This window comes from Delphinapterus leucas, chromosome 2 (assembly GCF_059928025.1).
Source record: "Delphinapterus leucas isolate spDelLeu-1000000601 "Yukka" chromosome 2, BTC_Dleu_Yukka2, whole genome shotgun sequence".
Classification (NCBI taxonomy): domain Eukaryota; kingdom Metazoa; phylum Chordata; class Mammalia; order Artiodactyla; family Monodontidae; genus Delphinapterus; species Delphinapterus leucas.
The window spans coordinates 167,534,122-167,559,800 of record NC_143130.1 but is presented as its reverse complement, the minus strand read 5'-3'; the positions used below and the strand labels follow the sequence as shown (position 1 = coordinate 167,559,800).

The 25,679-nt window shown below is 39.7% G+C and overlaps 1 protein-coding gene across 11 annotated transcripts in view; it reads left to right on the top strand.

Moving 5' to 3' along the window:
- The window catches only part of EFCAB11 (EF-hand calcium binding domain 11), a 247,618-nt gene that overhangs the window by 59,462 nt on the left and 162,477 nt on the right, over positions 1 to 25,679 (top strand). Inside the window, exon 6 of one of the 11 annotated variants that reach the window (XM_089908110.1) lies at positions 519 to 25,679. This exon is cut by the window's right edge and continues 16,160 nt beyond it. The exons of the other annotated variants lie outside the window; for them this stretch is intronic. Within the exon in view, the coding sequence (XP_089764236.1) occupies positions 519 to 579 (61 nt within the window). The 3' untranslated portion in view covers positions 580 to 25,679. The remainder of the gene's footprint in view (positions 1 to 518) is intronic. 11 annotated transcript variants of the gene reach the window in all.

The window sequence follows — 25,679 nt, the reverse complement described above, 5'->3', positions numbered from 1 at the left end:
GCCGTGGAGCGGCTGGGCCCGTGAGCTATGGCCTCTGAGCCTGCGCGTCCGGAGCCTGTGCTCCGCAACGGGGGAGGCCACAGCAGTGAGAGGCCCGCGTACTGCAAAAAAAAAAAAAAAAAAAAAAAAAGAATGGGCATTAAATTTTATTACATGCTTTTTCTCTATCGAGGAGATGATATTGGTTTTTTACTTTAATCTGTTAATGTGCTGAATGGCTTATACATATGTGTGTGTATATGTAATTTGGTCATGCTATTTTTTTTATACATGGTTGGATTCAGTTTGCTAATATTTTACTTAAGATATTTGTGTGTGTGTGTGTGTGTGTGTGTGTGTGTGTGTACTATCAGTACAAGACCATGTTAAAACAAGTTCACAGGTTGAAATTGTTGTACCCACTCAAGGTTTGCTCAGATTCAGGGTACCAGTCTACATGAGGGCAATCAATTAGCCATAACCTTTCAGAGATAGCTTATCATTTTTTCTTTTATTTTTCGTTTACTTCTTTGCTCAAGGCAACTTCCATCTTACCCTTTGGGTATCAGCTTAACGTGGGAAAGTTATCCTATGAGATGATCCATGTTGGGCAAGCCCTGGATCTTGACTCCTGGCCTCTTCTCCCATGAAGCCATGAAACCAAAGCTCAAGTTCAGATATGGACCGACACCACAAGGCAAAAGTGGCCTTGGGATGCTGAGTTTCCACTAAACCTCTTTGGATTCAAGCTGCCTCAAGAATATGGCCTGTCCCCACTATCTTTTTAACTCAGTGCCTTTAAGGTAGTTTTGTTTTAGTATCTTATTTACCATTTTCGTTTTTTTCAGTGGGGGAATTGGTCTGATTATCCAAAAATAGAAACTCACATGAATTATTAAATACTTTTTCTCTCAGGCTTTTCTTTCTAAATTCTCTTTTCCAGATATTGATTTTTTAGACAGAACATTTAGATTTATTGGGCAGAACATTGGATTTATTAAGTTTTGGGGAAGACTAACCACTTACTTGTAAGAGATGATGAAAATATATAAAATTAGTGGTGCATTCCTACAGTTTAGTGATGCTGGCATTTTAGTTATGCTGTATCTTCTATTGTTATTTGAAGGATGTACCCAAGTATTTTTGACCACTTATTGTTCTTGTCTTGAATGTCATTTAGAAAGGTGTAACAGCTAAATATTTATTTTCATGTTACATAAAAGCATATTATCAGGAAATAGCGGTATAAATGAATGAACATGCCATTGAATCTCAACTTGTTTTTTTCATCCATTATTTATGAAAAGAAACAATACAATGTTTTCTATTTTCATCAAGATGTTATATCTAAAAGTCTCTTTTCTTGAACTTGACTTCTAGATTTATTAAAATGCATTTTTTACTATACTTATACCTAGTGTAAAATAATTGCTAATAATAATCTATGTCTGAGTGTGTTGATGGGGCCCCAGGACCACCACCAGCTTTGATGATTCGTGGAAGGACTCAGCATGTAACTGTACTTTCAGCTATGATTTGTTACAGTGAAAGGATATGAAGCAAAATTAGCAAAGGGAAAGGCACACGGGGCTCAGTCTTGGGGAAACCAGGGGCAAGCTTCCGAGGGTCCGCTCTCAGTGAAGTCACACGGGATGTGCTTAATTCCTCCAACAAGTTGTGACATCATGTGTGAATGTTGCCAACCAAGGAAGCTCATTAGAGACTCAGCACCCAGAATTTTTATTGTGGGATGATCACGTAGGTATTCTCTGCCTGGCATGTACCAAAATTCCAGACTCCCAGAAGGAAAGCAGGGGTTCAGCATAAACCATATTGTTGCACAAAGAGTTTTCAGCACAGTGATCCACTCTTATGACTTAATGTTGGTGGGAGGCCAGCCAAGGGCCATCCTTGTAAGCAGTATGGCCATCAGGACAGCTATGTTAACTCTTTTCTGCACGTGGAGTCATGACTAAAGTTTTTAAAGCATTTACTATGTGTCAAACACTGTTCTTTATTCATTTCATCCTCACAACGACCATTTCTTAGATGAGGAACTGAGACACAGAGAGGTTAAGAAACGTATCCAATGTTGCACAGCTAATAAGTAGAAAGTCAGGATTCAAACGCAGGCTTCAGAATCCATGATTTATCAAACACTTTATTGATTTTTAAAAATTATTTTCATTTTGTTCCACCTCATGGATAAGATGTTTTATACATTTCCATACAGCTATGATTCAAAGAAATTGTCCCCATATGACCTCTTTTAATCTTCAGTGTTGTTTCATGGCTCTTAATTTTCAGATTTGGAAAATCATTCTAATTATCATATGCAAACCTTTCCTGATCTCATAGGCTTTCCTCAGCCTTCCTGTTTCTGGATTAGAGGATCTGAATTCTTCTTGTTTTTCCATCTTCCTACAGAAGGCTTGTCTGGTTCTTGACCACTAATTTTAGTTCCACTATTCTTTCTATACCTCCTTTTGGCATCTTCTGAGATGTAGCAATTAGAACTGCAAACAGGGAAGGTATCACTGCATCATGGTTTATGAACAAAGACAGGACAGCATTTTCTGTTTTATTTCCTTCCTTGTAATTCTCATTGTATTAACCACATTGTCTACCTCAGTATATTAGACAGTGACGTAGGTAGTAGTCTTTAAATACCCCTAGATGGCCATCTGGGATATAGCTGGTAACTAATATAGCTGATAGAGCTTGCCTCTCTGTAAGTCTACTTTAGATTATTTTTTTCTGATTGAAGTGAAGAGATCCACCGTTCACTATATCCATTCCCAAGAAAATACATTATAGCTTCAAGAAAAGTTTGAGTGTTAACACATGTGCTGAAATATGATACAGATGTTTAATGTCTTACTGTAATATTATTTTACTGTTCATTGTCACCTGCTTTTTTGATCCCTGCCTTAGCTTGCTTGCTTCATTCCATAACATCTGTTCCCAAGAATATATTTACAGTCTGTTGTCTTTTCTAAATGGTCGGTACATATGTTAGAAAAAGGTTGATTTTTACTGGTGTCATTCAGAAAGTACCTTCAGGATTCCTTGTTATTTTATTCTCAGTGTTATTTTATTTCAGTATAATACCAAAGTACTATTTTTACTGAAATACCAGATAAGAAGTCAAGCTAGATGACTGAGGTGTGATACTTAAAGTGCTCCTGGATAGGAAACAAGGTATTTCTAGTTTTAACTGCTTTAAACAAATTGTAAAACTTTTAAACTACTACCTGAGGATAAATATCCTTGTATTTCTATAGGCTTGGTAAAGCTTACGTCTATTTTGTTATGCTTATGCGGTCCCACGCATCTGGTTGTTCAAGACATTTGCTACCTTCTATTCTGGGTCTTTGCATTATGGTTCCCTGTTTAAACATTGCATCATCAGAGAGGCCTATTGTATCCAAAGTGGCTTCACCTTATCCCTCCTTCCCCCCAACAATAAATCTCTACTACCCAGTTTTATATCATTTATGGCACTTAACCAATCTCTGAGACGATCTTTTTTCTTTGTTTGATTACTGTCTGTTTCTTACACTTGGCTATAAAGTTCCATGAGAGCAGCGATGCGTCTGTTCTGTCTTGATTCCTCTGGATATTCAAGTTAGCACAGAGCACATGGTCATTCAGTTCTTGTCGGATGAATCAATGAATTCATTTATTAAAGACTACAGAAAAGTAAGTTATTTATGTTAGATATAATTTTCGACCTTTACCAATTCAAGTGCATCAGATTTTCTTTAAGTTTCTTAGAACTTGAGGAGGATGTCCAGACTGGCCTTGGGTTTAGTTTCCTTTAATTAGCTAACTAAAAAGTTAATAATGTGTATATTTAATCTCTAGGCTTGATCAAGTTTTCTGATTCTTCAGACTCTGAAGATTTTGTATCTGTTATAAATCACGACATCTACAATAAACCAGAACTCCTGCCAAATTTTAGGATACCAAATACATACTTAATTTTTGTGTGTGTCCATTGGAAATATTTTAAACACAGAACAGCATAGATAGTAATATAATGTAACACTTGCATTTCAGCTACTTAACTGTCTTCAGTCTTAACATTTGCCATATTTATTTCAGATTTTTTAAGAAATAAAATATTACACAAAGAGTTGAAAACCCCTATGCATCCTTCCCTGATTTCTTACCCTTTCTCTCTGGAGAGAACCATATGATCTATATTTTGGTATTTATCAATCTTGTGCATGTTTTAGTATGACTGCATAGATATTTATTCACAAACAATCCGTTATCTTGTTTTGCATGTTTTCAAATGTTTTGTACATGGTGTCATACTGTATGTGATCATGACCTTGATGTTTTTCATTCAACATTAAATTTTTGAGATTCATCATAATGATACATAGAGCTCTTGTAGCTCATTCATTGTCACTGCCACATAAAATCTCACTGAAAGGTAATTCTGCATTTTATTTATCCATTTGCTTGTGGATGGACATTTAAGTTGTTCAGTTATTCAGTATTTCAGTTAACTGTGCAGTAGGTTTTCTTGTATCTTTCCATCTGTACTCATGTGCAAGAATTTCTCTAGGACAGTGTCTTACAATCTCTTTCACCTTACTGCATGCAGAGACAATGAGAGTATTAATAAAAGCACATTAGGTAAACAGACAAGTTGCTTTTAGCTCAAGGCCAACAGCCTGCCTGCCCAAGAGACTTTGGAGCTCAGTATCTTGCCACACCTGCAAACCATCTGTGGCAGAGTTTGGGGGAAGCTATCTTCTAGAGCAGGAGTCTTTGTATTTCTCTAAAAGGATTCTTAAAAACTATGCATTTCCTTGTGCATTTTTAGAATGATAGCTAAAACTTTTCAAAGTAAGTTTAATGGTTGCAAAGCATATAATTTCCAGTGTATTATAAACACTGACATTTAAAAATAAAGCTGTTATGTCACTCTTAAGTGTATCAGGTGGAACTTACATACCACAGTGATTTGACAGTCGTTATTTTTCTTTCAAAAATGAGTGAACAGGGCTTCCCTGGTGGCTCAGTGGTTGAGAGTCCGCCTGCCGATGCAGGGTACATGGGTTCGTGCCCCGGTCCGGGAAGATCCCACATGCCGCGGAGCGGCTGGGCCCGTGAGCCATGGCCGCTGAGCCTGTGCGTCCGGAGCCTGTGCTCCGCAACGGGAGAGGCCACAACAGTGAGAGGGCCCGCGTACCGCAAAAAAAAAAAAAAAAAAAAGTGTGAACAAGCATTTAAAATTATGTGAAAAAGTTCTTTACCAGTTTGAAATTTTACATCCTTTCTTTTTGAACTCGTATTTCAATTTTTCTTCCCCCACTAAGTTTCATCCTAATGTGATGTTTTTTTCATCTTTTTGGCTTTCACTGCCAATATGGTAAAGTCAGGTTTGTTAAGGTATAGTTTACAGACTGTAGAATTGTCCGTTAATAGTTGTATCATAGTCATGTGGGTTTTGACACATGTATACAGTTGTGTAACCAGCACCATAATCGACATATAAAATATTTATTTCCCTCTCAGTCCCCCCCCTATACTCCCAGTCTCTGGCACTACTGACGACGACGACGACGACGATGATGATGATAATTTGCCCCTATGTTATTGCCTTTTCCAGAATGCCATGTAAATGGAATCATACAGTTTGTAATTTTTTGTCTCAGGCTTCTTTCCCTTTACATAATGCATATGAAATTCATCCATGCCGTTGCACATATCAGGGGTTAATTCCTTTTAAATGCTGAGTCACGTTCTGTTGTACAGATGTACCAGTTTATCTGTTCACCAGTTAATGGACACTGGGTTGTTTCCAGTTGGAGTGATTATGCATGACACTGCTATATAAACATTTGTGTTCAGGTTTTTGTTTGGATATTTATCCTCATTTCTTTTGAGTTAATAAGTGTGATTTCTGAGCCACATGGTAGGTATATGTTTTAATTTTATAAAGAAACTGGGAAACTTTTTCTGAATCGACTTTACTGTTTTGCATTCCCGCTAGCAGAATATGAGACTGCCATTTGCTGTCCATTGTTACTAGCACTGGGTATTATTCATTTTTTGTTTTGTTTTTACCCATTTCTAATAGGTGTATAGTGGTATCTCATTGTGATTTTAATCTGTACTTCCCTAGTGACTAATGACTTAAACAATTGTTTTGTGTTCTGTTCGCCATCCACACCTTTGTAATGAAGGTATGTTAAAATCTTTTGCTTATATTTAAATTTTTTTTTTAAAACTACTGAGTTGTAAGAGATTTCTGTATATTCCAGATACAGGTCCCAGTCTGTGACTTTCATTTTCATTTTCTTAACATTTGCTTTTAAAGACAGAAGTTCTTTATTTTGATGAAGTCCAATTTATCAGCTTTTTATGATTCATGCTTTTTTTGGTCTTATCTTATTCTTTGCCTATGCAAGTGTGATGGCTAGTTTTATGTGTGGCCCTGGCTAGTCTGTGGTATCCAGTTTTTCATCAGACACCAGTCTAGATGTTGCTGTGAAGATGTTTTTAAGATGTGATTGACATTTAAATCAAGAGACTTTGAGTAAAGCAGAGGACCCTTCCTAATGTGGGTGGGCCTCATCTAATCAGTTAAAGGCCATTAAAAAAAAGAGAGAGAGCCTGAGATTCCCTGAGGAGGAAGGAATTCTGCCTCTAGACTGACTTCAGACTTGAGAGACTGTAATATCAACTCTGTGTTGTTTTGCCGTGATCTATTTGTCTGTCCTTGTGCCAGTACCACACTCTCTTAATTATATGGCTTTATAATAAGTCTTGATATCTAGTAGTATAAGTCCTAGAGCTTTGTAATTTCTTCAGGATTACCTTGACTGTCCTTAACTCGGTGCATTTCCTTCTAAATTTTCAAGCTTACCTTCGTAGCCACTATGTCCTGCTGCTCCGTAAGTTTTATTCGCTTTCATTTTAGTGAAATAGTCCAGAGAACCAAGCTGATTGACTCCAAAACCTCTACTCTTAACAACTACACTAGCTGCCTCTCGGTAAGCCATAGAGTTTATAGACGGACATAGCTGGCATGTTTTTATCATTTAAGTGATTAACATTTTTTTCCGGTTTATTATTTAGTTTCCACTGTTATTTTTCAACTCATTATAAACCACCTTCAAAAGAAAATAAAATGGAAGCCAATTCTCAGTTTAGGATCGATTTGAAATATGGTAAGAACCTTTGACTATGAGGTCAATTAATTTGAGCCCTCTCGTCTGACTGTGCAGTCCAGTATTGAAGAGAAAGGAGTCATACAAATAAATATTAAGAAGGGTATACTTGCAAAGTTTAGATTAAATAGAACTTGAAAAGTATTAATAGGCCAGATGTGAAAGAGGATATACTAATATTAACATGTGTACCCATACACATCTCTGACGTTTCTGATAGAACAACTTTGTTCCAGAGAGTTTATCCGTACTGAATCTTGCTTAAACTTATTCTGTAACTCTGTAACATCCCTGTGTTACAGTAGGCGAAGAATCATCACTTTTTTCTTTTTACAATTAGAAAAGCAAGACCTAATAAGGTTATGACCAGAGTAAGTCAAGCTGAATATCAGGTAACCCTGTGTCATAAACCCGTCCACACTCTACTTAGAAATCATTGTTTTCAAGAATAATAATAGGAACAAGAATCTATATGAGCCCAGCAGTACAAGTTAGGCTACAAGTTAGCTTGGTTTGGTAAAGGTAAAGTGTGCTCGTTGTGTTCTTCAAAAATACTTATTCAGACATATATGTAAAAGAAAATTATGGTATATGTAAGTAATTGACGTGCTTGGTGTTTTGTTTCTTGGTTTTCTGGGGGAACTTTTTGTTTTGGGCAGCTTCCCATAGCTAAATAAATTAAATGCATCGTAGGTCATTGAAAAATAGAACAAATTTAAGTTGGGTAAGTGAAGCGGCTTCATAGGATTATACCATAGTCAGTATTATAATCACTACAGTAAGATGAGGAAGAGAGCAGAACAGGTGCTGTGGTCCTGAAAAAACCAACATCTGGAAGAGCAAAAGTCATAAAAGGAAAATAATAGGAAGTGACCTAAATTTCATAAGACCTAAATGTCTTTAAATACAAAAGAAAGAAGGCAGAGTAGACTAAGAAGAAAAATAGCCATATGCTATGAGCCTGTCCACCAGAGCCTAACAAAAACAATGGAGAACAGAAAAACATGGGGCTAAATCTTGAATACAATAGCTGTTGAGTAGTGATCAAAGGACAGGAAGATGGGGGAACATGTTTTGACAGAAAGAAATGTCAAAAGAAAGCAGAAAGTACAGTTTAGGTCAATTCAAATGAGGTAAAGGAATAGAGGAAAATAATACCAAGTAGACAGTGTTCTAGAATAATGAATGTGTATCCTAATGTTATGCACATTGCTTAACAACAAGCAATTTTGTAAAAAATGAAAAGGGAGGTACAAAAAGCAATTAAAGGAAGAAAGAGACATATGCCTTGTAAAGTAATCAGGTACAAGGTGAAAATGAGAAAAGCCAAGATGAAAAGTGAATTTAGATCTTAAAGAAGGTTAAGATAAATATTCACATTTTTAGATTGTCTCTTAGGTCAATTTTAAAAAACAGACACTGGGTTGTAATAATCATTAAATAAAATAACTGCCCAAAGTAGACCTATTGATTGCTCTAAAAAATGTTTTCCATACTCTTTGTATAAAACATTGAAAATAGATTTAGATATTCATATGGTTTAATATTTTAAGAAAGTATATTTTAATTCAGTATGATAAAAACAAATCTGTGAAAATGATTCTTTTAAAATATGATTTAGGAAGGCGTTTGGCAATGATTTCCATCTTTCATTTTCTTATTTTGGATATAGGCTGTTGCTTTGTACATATCTAACCTTATTTAAAATATGTAGACAGTAGGTAGCATCCAACATGTTTGTAAAGTTCAAAACTACCTTTATATAAATAATAGCTTCTAAAGGCCAGAAGACGCATTTAAAAATAAGCAAATAAATTGAGGCAGCCCGTATTCAGCAGTGAAAATAGAACACATTTCCAGTATATGAATTTAGATTTGACCTTGTAAACACTGAAAGCATTACCAACCCCCAGTAGTACCGCAGTTACCACAGGGTTCATCTGGTGAAAGACGACTGTCTCAAAATATTCTTCAGAGTCTGTACCAACTGCAAGCTAGAATTTTCCTCCTATCTTTTGAAATAGAGTCTCAAGTCTTTTTCCTCTGACCCATGTAGTAAGTCATCAGCATTCCACAGTGTTGGAGAGAAGGCACAGACTTAATTACAGATGTAGAACCAATTGAACAGAAAATGGTCATAATCAGGCTCTTTTTATTCCTGAGATTTGGGTCCTGAATGTTGTTACTCACGATGTAGCGTAACAGAGCTTTCTGTGAGTTAGAGTTCTTCCTGCTCACTGTTTTGGGAGTGATCAACTAAAGTGCGCAGTTGGGCTCTCAAAATAGTTACTCAGTGACTTAATATGTGAAGGGGTGCCTTTTGAGATACTCTTTTGTTGAGATAGTACTTAGAGTTTACCCATCGCTAAAGCTGAGTACTTTTATTTATTTATTTTACGTCTTTATTGGAGTATAATTGCTTTACAATGGTGTGTTAGTTTCTGCTTTATAACAAAGTGAATCAGTTATACATATACATATGTTCCCATATCCCTTCCCTCTTGCGTCTCCCTCCCACCCTCCCTATCCCACCCCTCTAGGTGGTCACAAAGCACCGAGCTGATCTCCCTGTGCTATGCGGCTGCTTCCCACTAGCTATCTGTTTTACGTTTGGTAGTGTATATATGTCCATGCCACTCTCTCACTTTGTCACATAAGCTGAGTACTTTAACGCAGCAGATCAAAACAACTGCCATAGCCTTTCATAGAGTAAAATACCACATCATGAAGTTTAAGACACCATTGATTCTCGGGCACCCTCATATCATGTACCACTAATGAAAAAAAAGTCTGCCCATTAAGCTATGACAGTGCTAAGATACCAGTTATTGTAAGATGCACCACAATTTTAGAGATTCTAAATTGTGGGGAAAGGTGTCCTGATTATAAATGAAATAAGATAATGTGCACCTTAAACCCTTAACAAACATTTCATAGCCACCTGGTTCTGAATTGTTTTCAGATTTCCTATGTTAAATGTTATCCCCATCCAGTTTGCTTTATTCTGCCTTTTAAAACCCTCTTCTCGGCCTCATTCCCCTATTTCCCTAGATGTAACCTTGATTTCACTCAGAAAGAATTTGGGATCTACCCGGAGAGGTGGTCTCTCACCGTCTCAGTTACACATCCCTCCCTGACCTATCCTAGTCTTGTGAGAGGATGTAGACATCCAGGTGTGGATACTCACTGGGCTCATTTCTTGCCTTGTGGGCAGGACTGGGCATCAGGGCATGAAGACCTAGCTCTAGGGCCATGATCTCTACATGGTAGGGCCATGGTAGAGCTCTCATTACGAATTGATTGGGCTCCTTCTAGGTGCCTGGCACTGTGTGGGTGCTCTAGGTAACTTACTGCTGCAGGCAGGGAACTTGCAGTCTGGTGGGAGAGTAAATGCATAGCAAGGGACTCGAATTCACCTAGCTTCAGCCATGACAGGTGTTGCCAGGGGATAAAGTTCCTCTTCACCTCCTTCTTGATTTCCTGTCCCCCTCTTATTTTTCCCCTGACCCAACTTACCCCTTCATGATATCAAATGAATATAATCTACCTCACCTTGCAGAGAAATCTATGAGGGATTCTCCACCAATGGGCTGCCTGCACCCATGACCATACTTTGAACAGCAAATTACTCTAATCCAAATCAGCCACCCCAAATGGGAGTTAGAACAACTCATTGTAAAGATGATGTTTGATTTCATCTTGAAGAAATAACATGTCAGAGAGGCAGGCCCAGCACCCTCTGACCTTACGATGTGACCACCTACCTGCTCAGTAGTACTATTCCCCCCGCCCCTCCTCCTCCACCACTGCCAGCACCACCACTACTGATGATGATCATGATGAGAAAACCCACCCTGAGCCCTGCATCACCTCCAGCTCCAACTTAGCCAAGCTTCTTGCAAGAGTGATCTGTGCCTGCCGTTTTCATTTACCCCCAATCTCTTTACTTGTCAACTCAGTGCAGCATGGCTTTCACCTCTGACAGCGCTACTGAATAATTTTGCTGAGTTCACCAATAAGCTCCTAATTGACAGATTCAATGGATAATCTTAAGTCTCTGACCTCTTTTCAACATTCAACCCTGATGACCACTCCCTCTTTGAACACCCTTTTCCACTGATGTCTGTGACGATCGTCGTTCCTGGGTCCGGTCCTACCTATGCATCCCTTTCTATCTCCTTCACTGGATGCATCCTCCTTCCAATATTCTCCTTTACACCAGTGTACTTCCTCTGGGAGATTTCATTCACAGCCTCCACTTCCGCGTGGAGGACTTCCAGTTCCCTGCCTTGATCTCAGTCCTGTTTTCTGAATTCCAGACCCATGTCTTCACATCCTACTGAACTCCACATGTTGTGAATGCTTGATGTTGCCTTTTACCTCAGAACTGCCGATCTTTCTCTTTTCTTGTATTACTTTCCTTAGTCCATGATATGGCCGTCTACCCAGTTCCCCATACCAGGATCCTCTAAATCAACTTCTTTCTTGACCACTTATACCAGCTGGTCACCAGAGTTTGGGTATTCTACCACCCAAGTCTGTCTCAGGTTTCTTCCTGCTCACCATCCTTGATCCAGGCTGTCATAGTCTGGCATAACAACTGCCACAGATGGGATGGCTTAAACAACAGAAATTTATTGTCCCACAATTCTGGGGCTAGAAGTCTGAGATCAAGGTGTCAGCAGGATTGGTTTCTTCTGAGACCAGTGGCTGTCTCTTAAGACCCTGTCTCCAAATAGAATCGCATTCTGAAGTACTAGGAGCTAGGACATCAGCATAGGAATTTTAGGGGGATGCAATTCAGCCCATAACACATGCCCTTGTCACCTCCTTACTAGCTAATTGTGTACTCTCCTGATCTGTTTCCCTGCCTCCAGTGTCATCTCCATTCTAACGTGGCCTCCATTCCACCATCCGAGAGATTATTCTGATTTCAAATATGAGCACATTACTCTCGCCTAAAACTCTTCAGTGGCTCCCGATTATATAGATTGTCTAGATTCCTTCAGATGGCACATCCTCATTATCTGCTCCAGGCACCTTCCTACTCAGTCTGTGCTCCAGCCACTCTGAAATAGCTGAAGTTCCCTAAAGGTTTTGGACCTGCACCTCTGTGCCTTTGCTCATGCGGTGTCCTGTATCTGGAATTTTCTTTTTCTTAACCCTACCTCCCTTTGTTTTACCAACTCTAATTCATTTCAAACTCCACATAGGTGGCACATTCTGCAGGAAGTCTTACTTCAGAGTGACCGGGAGGAAATATGGCAAATAGCAAGAGTACAAACTGAGGGAAACTTGTTAACATGTCAAAAAGCCTCTCTTTTATTTGAACTCAATGAAAAAGTATGTGTTAAATGTAAGTTAAGTTAGTTGTGATAGACTTTTCTCATCCTATGGAGCCCCTGAAATTTTCTTAAAGGACAGATGATAAAATGTATATCTTCCTGGGCTTCCCTGGTGGCGCAGTGGTTAAGAATCCACCTGCCAATGCAGGGGACACAGGTTCGAACCCTGGTGTGGGAGGATCCCACGTGCCGCAGAGCAACTAAGTCCGTGCGCCACAACTACTGAGCCCGTGCACCACAACTACTAAAGCCCACATGCCTAGAGCCCGTGCTCTGCAACAAGAGAAGCCACCGCAATGAGACGCCCGCACACCGCAACGAAGAGTAGCCCCCGCTCGCCGCAACTAGATAAAGCCCGCGCGCAGCAACAAAGACCCAACGCAGCCAAAAATAAATAAATAAAATAAATAAATTTTAAAATATAAAACAAAATGTACATCTTCCTTTTCATCATCTACTGATACTTAGTCAATAACTTAGGACCCAGCTCATCATCTTTCATCACTTCGTAACATCGCCGTCCTAAGTCAGGAGCCCTGTCCACAGGCCTGTAGTGAAGCACGCACGCTCAGCAGTCTCTGGTATTCAGCCCTAGACACACAGTAACAAGGCAGCTTTCCTCCAGCTTTTCTGAAAAATGAGTACAAATTGCAAGAAATGCAGTACAAATTGTGAGCTGTCAGTACATTAGTAGTGACATTAGGAAATCTGATGGAGTCAGAAGGAAAAGGTGTAAATTGCAGGATAATATAAAGGGGAGGTCAGTCTGTTAGTAATGCAGGGAATGTGATGGACTTAAAGAAAAGGCATAAATTACAGAGTAATATAAAGAAGAGGTCAGTACATCAGTAGCATGAGAAAACTGGCAGATTTGGGAAGAAAAGGTGCAAATCGTAGGATAATGTAAAGTAGGGGCTTTACTGTAAAGATGAGCTTACATCATATCAAGGAAGCTTGCTGGCCATGCAGACCGTGGCTAGAACTTTCAGTATTCTTATAGTTCTATCTCACAGCAGATCTTTATGTCTTTTAGAATTATTAATTAAATTCTAAGCTAATATTACAGAGGAAAATTACTGTTCTTGCTTAGTAGAGAAAACAAAAACAAAATAAAAAATGGAGTCAGAAAGATGCCCTCAAAGCCTCTGAAGTCCAGAACCTGTAAAATACGTATTTGTCAGCTGTAATAAACAAGTATCTTTTGGGGGACCCTTTCCTGCACATCGTCACGCATTCCTCCACGAGGCTCTGTAAATATGATTGTCACTTCTGGATTCAAGATAGAATTTAAAACAATCATACCATTAAAAACGTTTTAAATAAAAATTTTAATTGAAGTATAACAGATAATGGTTGACTATGGGAACTCTATGGACCTCTCTTGTTTCTACACATCTTATGAGTAAGGCACTGACTGCTTTTTGCTCCACAGTCCCTTTTCAAGGATATTTGTATAGTGAACATCCTTGGAAGATGGAGTTTTAGTGTCTCCTTCCAGAACAAAAGGCAGGCATGCTGGACGCCATAGGCTCAAGGTCCCTCTTCTGTGATGCAGCCCTGTGTGTGCACATCTATCTGAGCCCATCCACACTACCCCGTAGAATCTGGGGGTACAGGAAACTGATGCAAATGTGTGATGCTCGTGCCGCTCTCTGTGCCGTGAGTAGTGAAGTCCTTTGTCTCTGAACCAATAGACCTGGATCTTCTGCCAGCATCCGTGAAACTGTGGCAAGCTACCTTGGTAGCTTGCAAGGAGGCTGAATTCTCAGGCCCTTCGCAGTTCTTAACAGTTTTATCAACAAGGATGGGATGCTGACAGTGACATGCCCCCCCCCCATATTGGGTGGGTAGAAAGTTCTACCCATTTCAGACAGCAGCTGTGTAGACAGACACCTATTCTGAGAATGCAGGAAATTTTGTGACTGCTGTGGGCACAAACCGAGAGAATCCTTAGAACTTCTGTTGACTCTCTTGGGAGATGAGGGGCCGGGCACATAATGCCTATTAAGGAAGAATGGCAACAGCTGAGACATCCTAGGCTCTGTGGCGCCAACTTTAGATCCATTTGGAGATAAAGGTCTCCAAGTTTTTGCAGTGTTAGCCAAAGTAAATAATACACACTTGAAGATCCATCTTTGCAAAAAAATATTTTGAAGAGCAAGGGAATGATAAATTCAAAGTTTAAGAAAGCGATTACTCCTGCAGGCCAGCCACGGGGCTGAGATCGGGAAGGAGCGCGCAGGTAGCTACACTAATATTGGAAATTTTCTAGTTCTTAAGTTGGGGTTGGGCTCACAGGTTTTGGTTTTATTATCAAGCTTCATAATGTAGCTATTTGTTAACATATATTTGTTCTTTTGTGTGTATCAACTATTACATAATAAATTTTTATGACCAGCTTAGGGAAATTTAGTTTATAATTAAAATTATTGGTTTGCTATGAATGGCATAGCATCTGTTAGATTTCTATATGGATTTTGGTAGAGGATAATGTCTTCCCTTGAGAGCCCTACCACATGCAACAGGAAAATGGTACATCTCTATACCTTTGTGCAAGAAATACTGGAGAGGTTCAGTGTTTGACCTTTCTTGGAGAGACGATACATCATGAAATTTTTGCAAATTAAGGCTCTCATATTTGCCTAAACTAAGACCAATTAAGAGTTATTTTTAGTTTGATGTCTAATTCTAGATACTGTTCTTTTTCATTATTCCTAAAAACAGACTGTAAACACTTTGTATATTTATAGTACTAAGAGGGCATTACCCATGCATTTGGGAAATTTGGGGAAATATTATATGTACTCTACCAACTTCTCTGTCCAAGGGGAATGGAGAAGTCTTATTTCCTTTCCTAACTCTGTCTTCTATCTAGTCGAGAGAGAGAGAGGGAGAGGGAGAGGGAGAGGGAGGGCAAGAGAAAAGCAAGGGCCCTTCAAGCCTTTCTCAGGTGGCAAAACTAAGGAGAATTTCGTCCTTCTGTGTCCCTCAAGAATGACTGCAGCTCCTTGCTGACAACCCCACACAAGACCTCTGGGAGCTCTCCAACCCTTCTCTAGCTGACCTTGAGAGTTAAGACACTAGATTCTTTGTGAGGTCACCCTTAGGTTGTCATCATACTACCGCTAAATATTTTTATCACCTACTGGAGACTAAATGCTTTTCATACTTTGTTTCATTTACTCTTTTCAGCAGCCCCAGGGTGGCTGTTATCATCACCCCCATTTTGTTTATTGAAGCAGGGCTTAGAGAGAAGTGCAGTAACTTCATGTTCTCCCAGCCAGAATGCAGTCTGTTTGTGGATACTACAGCTCATGCTTTTAGCAGTGTGACAGCCTTGTCATCTCATCCGTTAATTCTAACAGTGTCATGTGAGCATACAGAATGTTTTTATCTGACGGATATCAGAATGCCACAGGGTTGTGGCGATAGGAAGTTACGTAGTAGGGACAAGTGGGCAAGCTCTGTGGCCTGCAGGCAGGAGGGAGACTATGTTGCCGAGATCCCGTTACCCCTCTTTTTTAGTGAATCTTATACTTTTTCTTCTTATCAAAACCCTGTCGTTGGTATCTGGGTGGTTGATATTTTTGGAAAAGCTGGAGGTAACATTCCTAAAATATGAGGAGGAGGGACAAGCACCTTAGAGAGATTTTTATTTTGCTAAACATGGTGATAGTTCTTTCACGTGATAGACAGGGCATGCACACCTTTGTTTGTAGGAGAAAGTAAGCTGGGTGCGAATCGTGTTTCAGTCTCTGGTATTCTGGTGAAAGCTCTGAATGCTGTTTTCCCCCTGATCTATAACTGGTCCCTAGGAGGGAAGTCAATTACTTGCCATGAAATGGGCTTCAAAGGCAGAGTTTGAAGTGTCTTTTTTTATCCTTAGCTTGCAGATTTATTTTTAGTCGGCTAATGAAAAAATAAACAAATACTTTAATCTGACTTATAGAGCACTTAAAACAAGGAACTGCAGCAGAAAGATAGCTGGAGGACCCTGCGCCGGAGGGTGCCTCAGGCTGGCAGCACCTGGAAGGCGAGTGCTGGGTGTTTATGACTCAGGGAGAGAACCCCCAGCTGTAGTGTTTCCAGGAAAGCGTTTGACAGGAGAGGTTCACTCCTCAGCTCTGTGAGGTACTTTTATCTCGATATGTACTTATACATGCCTTCTTTTGGTGGAGCTTGATGCAAAATCAAAATCCTTGTAGTAGGAATATCTCATATCATAAACTTCCTGAGGACCACACAATCTCATGCGCAGTGATGGTTGAAATATAATGCATAATTCTAAACGCAGGCCACTCTCACAAACTACGTGCAGGTCTTGGAAGATGATCAAAAAGAAACCTTTCCTTTTGTTTAGTCCTGAGTTTCTCCCCAGGGATCAGGTTCTTTGAGGCAGTGATCAGATCGTACACTGTTGATCCATCAGTTAAATGGGTGTTTATTGCACACTTACTATGGGCTTAGTACACAGTTTTCCCTTTTGGAAGTGACAGAGTATAGTCCCCAACTAAGAACGGATTGGTTTCTAAAGTCTGGGAAAGTTGCATCTGGAGCTTGGAGTGTAGTGCCCCGACAATGTAGTAAACTGCTGCTTAGTTTCCCAGGCTAGCCCACCAGCATCTTTAATCCCGCCCTAATGCCTGTGGGCCTGTTAGAGTTAAAATGCCGAGAGAGAAGGAGGGGGAGCTTTTCCTCTGCCTTTCTGGGCTCTGGGCTCACCCTTTCTTTCCTGTCCTCCTCCCTCAGGGGTCCCCAGAGCCCTCTGATCGCACTGCTCCAGAATCACCTGCTGCTTCCTCTCCCTTCCCCCACCCCATCCCAAGTCTCATTTCCTCAGTGTAGCTGATCTCAGTCAGCTCTCAGATTACACAGTGAGTTTTGTCTCTGACACGCCTGTGCTGTTGGCATTTGAACCTGGGAGTCTGAAGGTTACATAGGCTAAGTGTAGGGGGTGTGGTAGGTGGAATTCAAAAAAGGTGTGGGTCCTTTTTGGTTAGGACAATTATGCTTTTTTTTTTTTTTCCCCCGGTACGCGGGCCTCTCACTGTTGTGGCCTCTCCTGTTGCGGAGCGCAGGCCCAGGGGCCATGGCTCACGGGCCCAGCTGCTCCGTGGCATGTGGGATCTTCCCGGACCAGGGCACGAACCCGTGTCCCCTGCATTGGCAGGCGGACTCTCAACCACTGCACCACCAGGGAAGCCGTGCATTATTTATTTTTTAACATCTTTATTGGAGTATAATTGCTTTACAATGGTGTGTTAGTTTCTGCTTTATAACAAAGTGAATCAGCTATACATCTACATATATCCCCATATAATTATGCATTATTTAAAACTGTTATTAAAATTTTTTTAAAGTGTTCCTCACTGATATATTAGAATGACTTTATAAACTGGAGTTTGGCAGAGGGGAAGGACAAATAAGGGTTACTGGTTAGTGAAAGGTTTGATAACCTTTTGTTCTCTGTATATTTTATCGAAGTTTAGAGATTTCAAAATTCAGAATAAATGAATTTTTACTTTTTTAATGAGAATTGTTTTATTACCATTTTTACTTGGCTAAATAATACAAAGCTCTACTGACTGCTTCAGAAATCTTGCCAAATAAGGCGAAATATATAATATTAGAAGATTTTAACCCCAGGTCCTTTCTTCAAAATAGTTACCAACTAGATTTTGTTAATATTCACATAAGCATTAAAAATGAGCATATGCACCCTCATCAACAAACATTTATCCTGTGCAGGGTGCTTCCCAGTTGCTGGGGATACGGAGAAATAGAAGGCATACTTCCTGTCCTCAGGAAACAGCATATGATCTATTTGGGGGGAAAAGGTGAAAACATGGAAAATAAATAGTAGCAGGTTATTCACTGTCTGGTTCCACTGGGTAAGATGAAATAAGCAGTTCAGAAGAGGGAGCAGTTTCTGGGGTGACGGGTGGTCCTGCAGAGGATGGGAGAGGCTCAGATACAGCAGGGAAGGGGAGAGCTCCCCAGGCCACCAGGTAACTTTGCTTTTGCAGTTGCCTTTTATTCCAGTTTCCCTAAAATTATTATTGAGCATATTGTTTGATTCCAAGAATTTCTTTGTTGTATCACAGTTTCCTGTAGAATTGTTAGGATTTGGTTATATGGATCACTTCTGACCGTTTGTTATTTTCCAAAATTTCTGTAATGATTCCCTGTTGTTCTTTTAGAATTGTTTTATAATGATATATAATTCTAAATTTCTTTTATAGTGATAAACTATTGCCAAAAGCAAGCTAGAAGATAAAAGTATCAACAGTTATATTTCTTGTGAAATAAATGTAGGAACCATTTCTTATCTGTAGGTGCTAAAAGCCTGTTCTACCTACACAGTCACTATTTTTCAGCCTCTTTAAGTGTTCCAGACTGTTCCTCACTGCTGTCTTGGCTTGACACATTCACATATGAGAATTTCAGAAAACTGAATCTGACTGTGATCAAGTTGGCAGAGTTCTTCACTGGCTTTATTTGACATTGATTTGTTGGATTATTCTTTAATTAGTAAATTAGGAGTAAACATAAAATTTTCCATTTAAGTGTTACTTCTTCCATTTTAGTTATTTCCTGTTCTTTACTCTCCATTTCTTTCCACTGAGCCTGTGAGTGCCCCTCTTTGGCCTGTGAGTTCATTTTGGGTAGGAATCATTGAATCCCTGGAGCTTTGGACAGTGCTCAATAAATGTTCAGTGAATGAATGAAAACAACATTTCACATATGATTAGAAAGAAATAATAGAGAAGAGATTAGGTATAAATACATGTGTATGATTTTAATTTTCACATTTTTTTTAAACAATCTATCTTATTAAAGCAACTTCCTGCTAGTTTTACCTAGTCAGGAGCTAATCTTGATTTGAAGGAGGTAAGATTTATGAGCCTCGCAAAGAACTTTTGAACATAGGTTATTTTGTGAGACAGACCTGTTATCTGTGACGTATTAACAACGTTTGACGATGTGGATGATCACATTTTAAAAGATCTTTGGCTTCCTCTTCTGCATAATTAAGTTCTTTTCAGAACAACTTCTGCATTGTAGATTCCACATGTGTATTTCTGACCAGTCAACACAACTACAATTTGATCACGATTACTAGCTTTTCAAAGCCTTCCTTCATTTCCCAGCAGGCAGCTTCCTGTCAGAATTCATTTCCCATTTGGAAAATCTCTCTCTGACCCACAGCCTTCTGGATGCAATTCATCCTTCACATACTTGAGTCTACCGATTCATTGTCATCCATCTGTAGCTCTTCAGACGCCAAAAGACCGTCTTGTAATTGGAGTGATAAGATCACCTAAAATGTCAGGGGAGAGAAAACTAAGAAGAATATATAAAGATTTTTGTTCCATTGATTTTCCTAATTAAAAAAATGCTTTTAGTGTGTATCTATTTCTGTTATTATACTTTAAGAAATTGAAGTAATAACTGTTACGGTTGAAGCAAGATCTGCTTTCTACGTTCCTTCAATCTTTATATAATTTAAATTGAATTTTGGCAGAGCTGCAGTAAATTCAGTTCAATTTAGCAAACATGGAGATGCTTTTGCTGCCCACCCCCCATTATGGTGGTCTCTACAAGAACTGCCCTTTAGTTGCAATAAAGCGAGTGTGAGAGAGAGTGATCCAGATATGATTGCTGAGGAAATTAAAATTCACCGTGGAAGAGGATTAGGTTGGTATCATCCGAGAAGGAATTTCATGTTGGATCTTGGAGAAAGCAGAATATTTGGCTTACAAAGGGGAAAGTCATTGCAGGTATGGGGCACTGAGGTTGGATTCAGCAAGGCATGTACTGATCCTTGGACAAGGAAGGGGCATGATGAAAAGGATCTTCATGTGGCCTCAGGCTGCAGGATGTACAGAGAATGACCAGCTGGCCCACAGGAAGCCATGGTAACTGACTAGGGCTTAATCGATGAGGTTCCAGAGTAAAGGAAATGGACATATGAAGGGAAGGTCAAGTCTTAGGAATGTTACACAGAAAGAATCTGATAGCCTCAAAAGCTGATTGGATATTGGGAAGCAATGCCAAAGCAATGCCAGTTAGCTCCTGGGGCTGGGGAGCCTGTGTGAGTGGGAGAATCATGGTCGCATGTTAGCATAAATGCAGGATTAGAAAGAGAAGCAGACCAGACAAAACCTTGAGAGAATGCCCATGATTCGGAGGGAAGCCAGGCAAGGAGAGGTCAGAGGAGAGCCAGGAACCTACAGTTTCATGGGAACAAAGGGAAGACAATGTTTCAGGAAGACAGGGTGAGCAGAGAAATCAAAAAATAAGAGGTCTGAGTAACCTCAGGAAAGTGGCAGGAGTAGATGCCAGATGGCAAAGACCCAGAATAGGGAGAAGGTTTTTTTTATTATTGGTGAGATTGTAAGACAAGATCCTTCCTTCAGTTATTTCCAGTGATAAACCCCTTTGAAGGAAATCTACTCCTTAGCTGTCTAGTGTTATGTCACAAAATTCCAGTATATCATTAATACCTGTAGCTCTAAAATGAACCTATTTCCAACTGTAACCCCAAAACATTATTTTTACAAACCATTTAGAGATAACAGTTTTATTTTCTTTGATTCTACTCTTTCAAAATTTTCTTATCCCTCTTGGAGATTTATTTCTAGGTCATTGATTCAGATTCCAAAACCAGTGTTTTCTGTAAGCTTATTTTATGCCTACTAGAGTTGAAATTCAAACATTTTCCGGCAGTAGCCACTGAAATAGCTTCAAAGACATTTTTCACATCCACCTTGATTTTTTCTTCACTGATTGCATCTTTTCAAAAATGCCCCAGATTGATAGCTCCTAAGATATAGTATGCCTGTAGTAACAACACAAGCTTTTTAGAATTGAGAAATATTCTTTGTTCTTGTTCTGGTCCTTGAAGATGTGCTTTACTCCTGAGAGGAACCAATCAAGAAAAAAGTACGTAAGAACCAGAGTCACAGGACCTAGATTCAGTTCCCTTCTTTGCTGCGTGATGTTGGCTCAATTAGGTCTCTTTCGAATAAAAAAAAATCTCAGAATCCGTGAATATACTTTATCATTTAACTTAGTCACCAAGCCTACCGTACGGTGTGATTCCACATTTGGAGGTGCTCTGCTAATGATGGAACATCATCTGTTCCTTCATTTGACTGACTCTCTTATCCTTCTAACTTCATGTTGTGTATTTTCTGGTATACAGCCTCACCCACCCCCCACCCCCCACCCCCCAGCAGCCAGCACCCACGGTACAGATCAGGTGCTCAGTAAATATTTGATGATCGAGTAAATGGGCTGTACTGTATTATCGTCCACCCTGGTGGTGGGGAACCATCGGACCAAGCATCAGAAGCTTTATGAGTGTAAAACCATGGAGATCTCCAGATCCCACTCCCCCACCGTCAATATTTGAGTTTCTAGAAATCGGCCTTTGCATCCATATTTAAAAATAGGTCAGGCTCATATGAGAAGCAGTGGTCTACCCTCTGTGAGTTCCTGGAGGTCACAGATTATAGTTTCCATCAGTTCATTCCCAAACCCTAGGGGAATTTCTGGAAGAAATTAGGTGTACAGTAAATGTGTGTGAATAAATGAATCTTAATTTTGAGATCAATAATAAGTGAGAATAAAATGCCCTTTCTTTTGGCTACAGATATAACACCTCGAAACTTTAAATACTAATTTATACTACCCATAATAAATTATATTTTTAAAGAAATGAAATAGATTGAGGGCCCAAATCATCAGTTCTGATAAAGTCAAAACTCATAGTTTGTTACTAATACTTGTGGCTAGAACTACGGTGCTTTATTTGCTTAATTCTTACAATCTAGTGATAAGTCATTTGCTTTCATTATTACTTGCCTTGCCATATACCTTGTTTTAAATTGTCTTTAAGAAGTCACAACGCATCACTCTCTTTTAGTTATATAATTCTGGTATTTTAAACTGTAGTTTCCTTTGGAGGGTGGTGATATGAGGCAAGGAAAGAAGTAGAACCAGCATTAACTCCTCATTGCCTCACAACCTACCGTCGTGTGTATCATATTTCTGTGCTCCAGAGAAAAGAAATGGAATTGGTTTTTAACTAAGAAAATTATGCTGTCCTGAATACAAAAACCTTATCACTAATACCCTATTGACCTGTGTCTTAGTTATGAATTTTTGAATAACAAATTACCCTGATACTTAGCAGATTAAAGCAATAAATATTAATATTTAGTGCCTCACATAATACCTGTGGGTCAGGAATCTGGGAATGGCTTAGCAGGTGGTTCTGACTCCTGTCCTCTCATGAGGTTACACTCAAGATGTTGGCCTGGACCGCAGTCATCTGAAGGTTTGACTGGGGCTGGAGGATTCACTTCCCAGGTGCCTCCTTCAGACACCTGGTAATTTATTGTCTTTTGTTTGCATGAGGCCCTCTTGTCAGGGCTCTTTGAGTGTCTTCACAATAGAGTGACCATCAGGTGTTTTGTGTGTGTGTGGTTTTTTTTGTGTGTGTGTGGTACGCGGGCCTCTCACTGTCGCGGCCTCTCCCACCGTGGAGCACAGGCTCCGGACGCGCAGGCTCAGTGGCCATGGCTCATGGGCCCAGCCGCTCCGTGGCATGTGGGATCCTCCCAGTCTGGGGCACGAACCCGTGTCCCCTGCATCGGCAGGCGGACTCCCAACCAGTGCTCCACCAGGGAAGCCCGACCATCAGGTGTTTTGTTGGTGACTTTATATATGAACTTTCAGGAAGACAAGAAAAAGGTTACATCAGTAACAGTTGTAAGCTTAAATGTGGGTTTAAAAAAAAAAATCTCCCTCTTGTGTCTCCCTCCCACCCTCCCTATCCCACCCCTCTAGGTGGGAGATGCAAGAGGGAGGAGATATGGGGGTATATGTATAGCTGATTCACTTTGTTATACAGCAGAAACTAACACACCATTGTAAAGCACTTATACTCCAATAAAGATGTTTAAAAAAACCTGATATTAAAAAATAATAATAATAATTTAAAAATTAATTAATTAATTTTAAGAAAACAACCAAAAAGCATTTTTTAAGTGAGCCAGGTATCAGGTGTTTACATAATTATCCCATTTCAAATAAGTTCTCTTTCAGTTCTCCTCCATCATCCCCAGCCTTCCCTCTTCATGGAACTTGCTCACATCTTGATTGCAGCACTCACATATGTTGTCACACTTGTTGGTCTGTATCTGTCTGTCCCACTAGACTGGAAGTGCAAGGGGCAGAGCTGTGACTTTCATCTTTGAATCTCAGGTGCTCAAGGCAATGCCTGGCCCTTAGCTGATCTTCTGTTTTTTGTTAAACTTAACAAGCCTTATATACAACTAAGTACCGTTGTCTTCTTTTTCTCTGTAAGATTGTGTAACTTGATTGAAGCCCTGCAGTTAGTAAGTGGCAGAGTTTGTGTTTCAAAGTCAGGTCTATGTTTTGTTCATCAGCATAGATGGTGTTGGGAAGACTCTAGGAGGTACCTGTGTTGGGAGGCCCAAGTAGCACCCTTACAGATTTCACCTGGGAGAAATTCCTTAGGCGGTATCTCTGTGTTTACCCAGAATGAATCACTGTGATTTAAGAGAGATTGCTAGAAGGAGACAGTTTGTTGATTGAGTAAAAGGCTATTGAAAATAAACTGGCCTATTATATTTGGGCTATAAATGAATTTTTGGTGTTAACCTGATGTTCTTTCATCTCTAAGTGGGATGCAAAAATTTCTCACACCTAAAGTACTAAGGGAAAATCTCCTTTCTCTTTTCCCATTTTTTCCAGGAATTCTACCCTGGTTGATTCAAAGGAATCAAACATGGTATTTAGATATGAAGTTGGAGCTCAGTAAATGAGGAGATTGTCTATCTGACCCCCTGACCAAACTGATCACCACTAAGAAGACTTCTTGCAAGAGTCTAGGTCCTAAACTAAGGGAGTAGTGGAAGAGCACATGCATTCAAGTGATGTTTTACATGTAAATCACCATGGCAACAGGATATGGAAGGTGGAGGAGTTGAGGATGGGCCCAAGGGCCTGTCCTGGGAATCTGAGTGAATGGTGGCTCCATTCAGTGTGACAGGGGACACAGGAGGAGGAGCAGGTGTGGGGTTTATGATGATGTCAACTTGGGATGTCTGTGGGACAACCAGGGGAGGTGTTCTGTCTAGAAATGGGCATCAAGGTCAGATGGCCCCATGAGAGAGGAGTTGTCAGGGTATCTGGGAGAGAGCCTAGGTCTTAGAGGCGTTTCTGTTGATGGTTCATGGATTGTTGGTGTAGAAAAGAGCCCAGTGGTACAGGCAGCCTTTCTTGGCTGTGCTGTTCTGTTGGGAATCTCTATAGCTGTCATTATATCTCAACATCCTGGATGGACTGGGGAGTAATGAGTGACCTCTTGCTTGTAGACGTAGAAGGGAGCTGCCACATTGTCCTGGATGACGAGGGCTCATCTCTCTGCCAGGTCTCCCAGAGGCTGCTAAATGGAGCTTGCTTGTACTCATGATTTGGCAATCTTAAATACCTCCCTTTTTTTTTTGTTTGGTTAGCTTTCAGTGTTGTCTGTATCTATTTTGAATTGTCATTCATTTTTCTTTTTAAAAGACAACCACAAATTCATGCTTTATTTTCTTGGGAAAATGCTTCTAATAAAACTGTAGGTTGGGAAAAAAAAAAAAAAAGGAATGCCCTGCTGTCCAGTGGTTAGGGCTCCGCGCTTCCACTGCAGGGAGCATGGGTTCAATCCCTGGTCGGGGAACTAAGATTCTGCATGCCGTGCAGTGTGGCCAAAAAAAACTATAGCTTGGTTTTTCCATGTGGGTGTTGATATAGATGGTTGTAATGAGAGCTCTTTGATTAGTCACTTATTATCTGATTCTATGAATTATTTTAGATGTGCTCTCTCTCTCTCTTTTTCTTGATCCAAAGAGTTATCTTGAGACATAACATACTTAGCTTTTATTATATTCTATAAACTTTCCAGCTTATTCTCTTTTGTGTGCTAATCTGATAGCATAATTAAAATGTCTGACTTCAGCTCTTTCCTTACAAATACTGCCTAAACTCTTCTGTCTTTGATTAACTGAAATCATTCCTATATAAACAAATAACAATTGCAGATTGTGTTACCTACAGTCCTGTCTTACGAGAATTTAAGTGC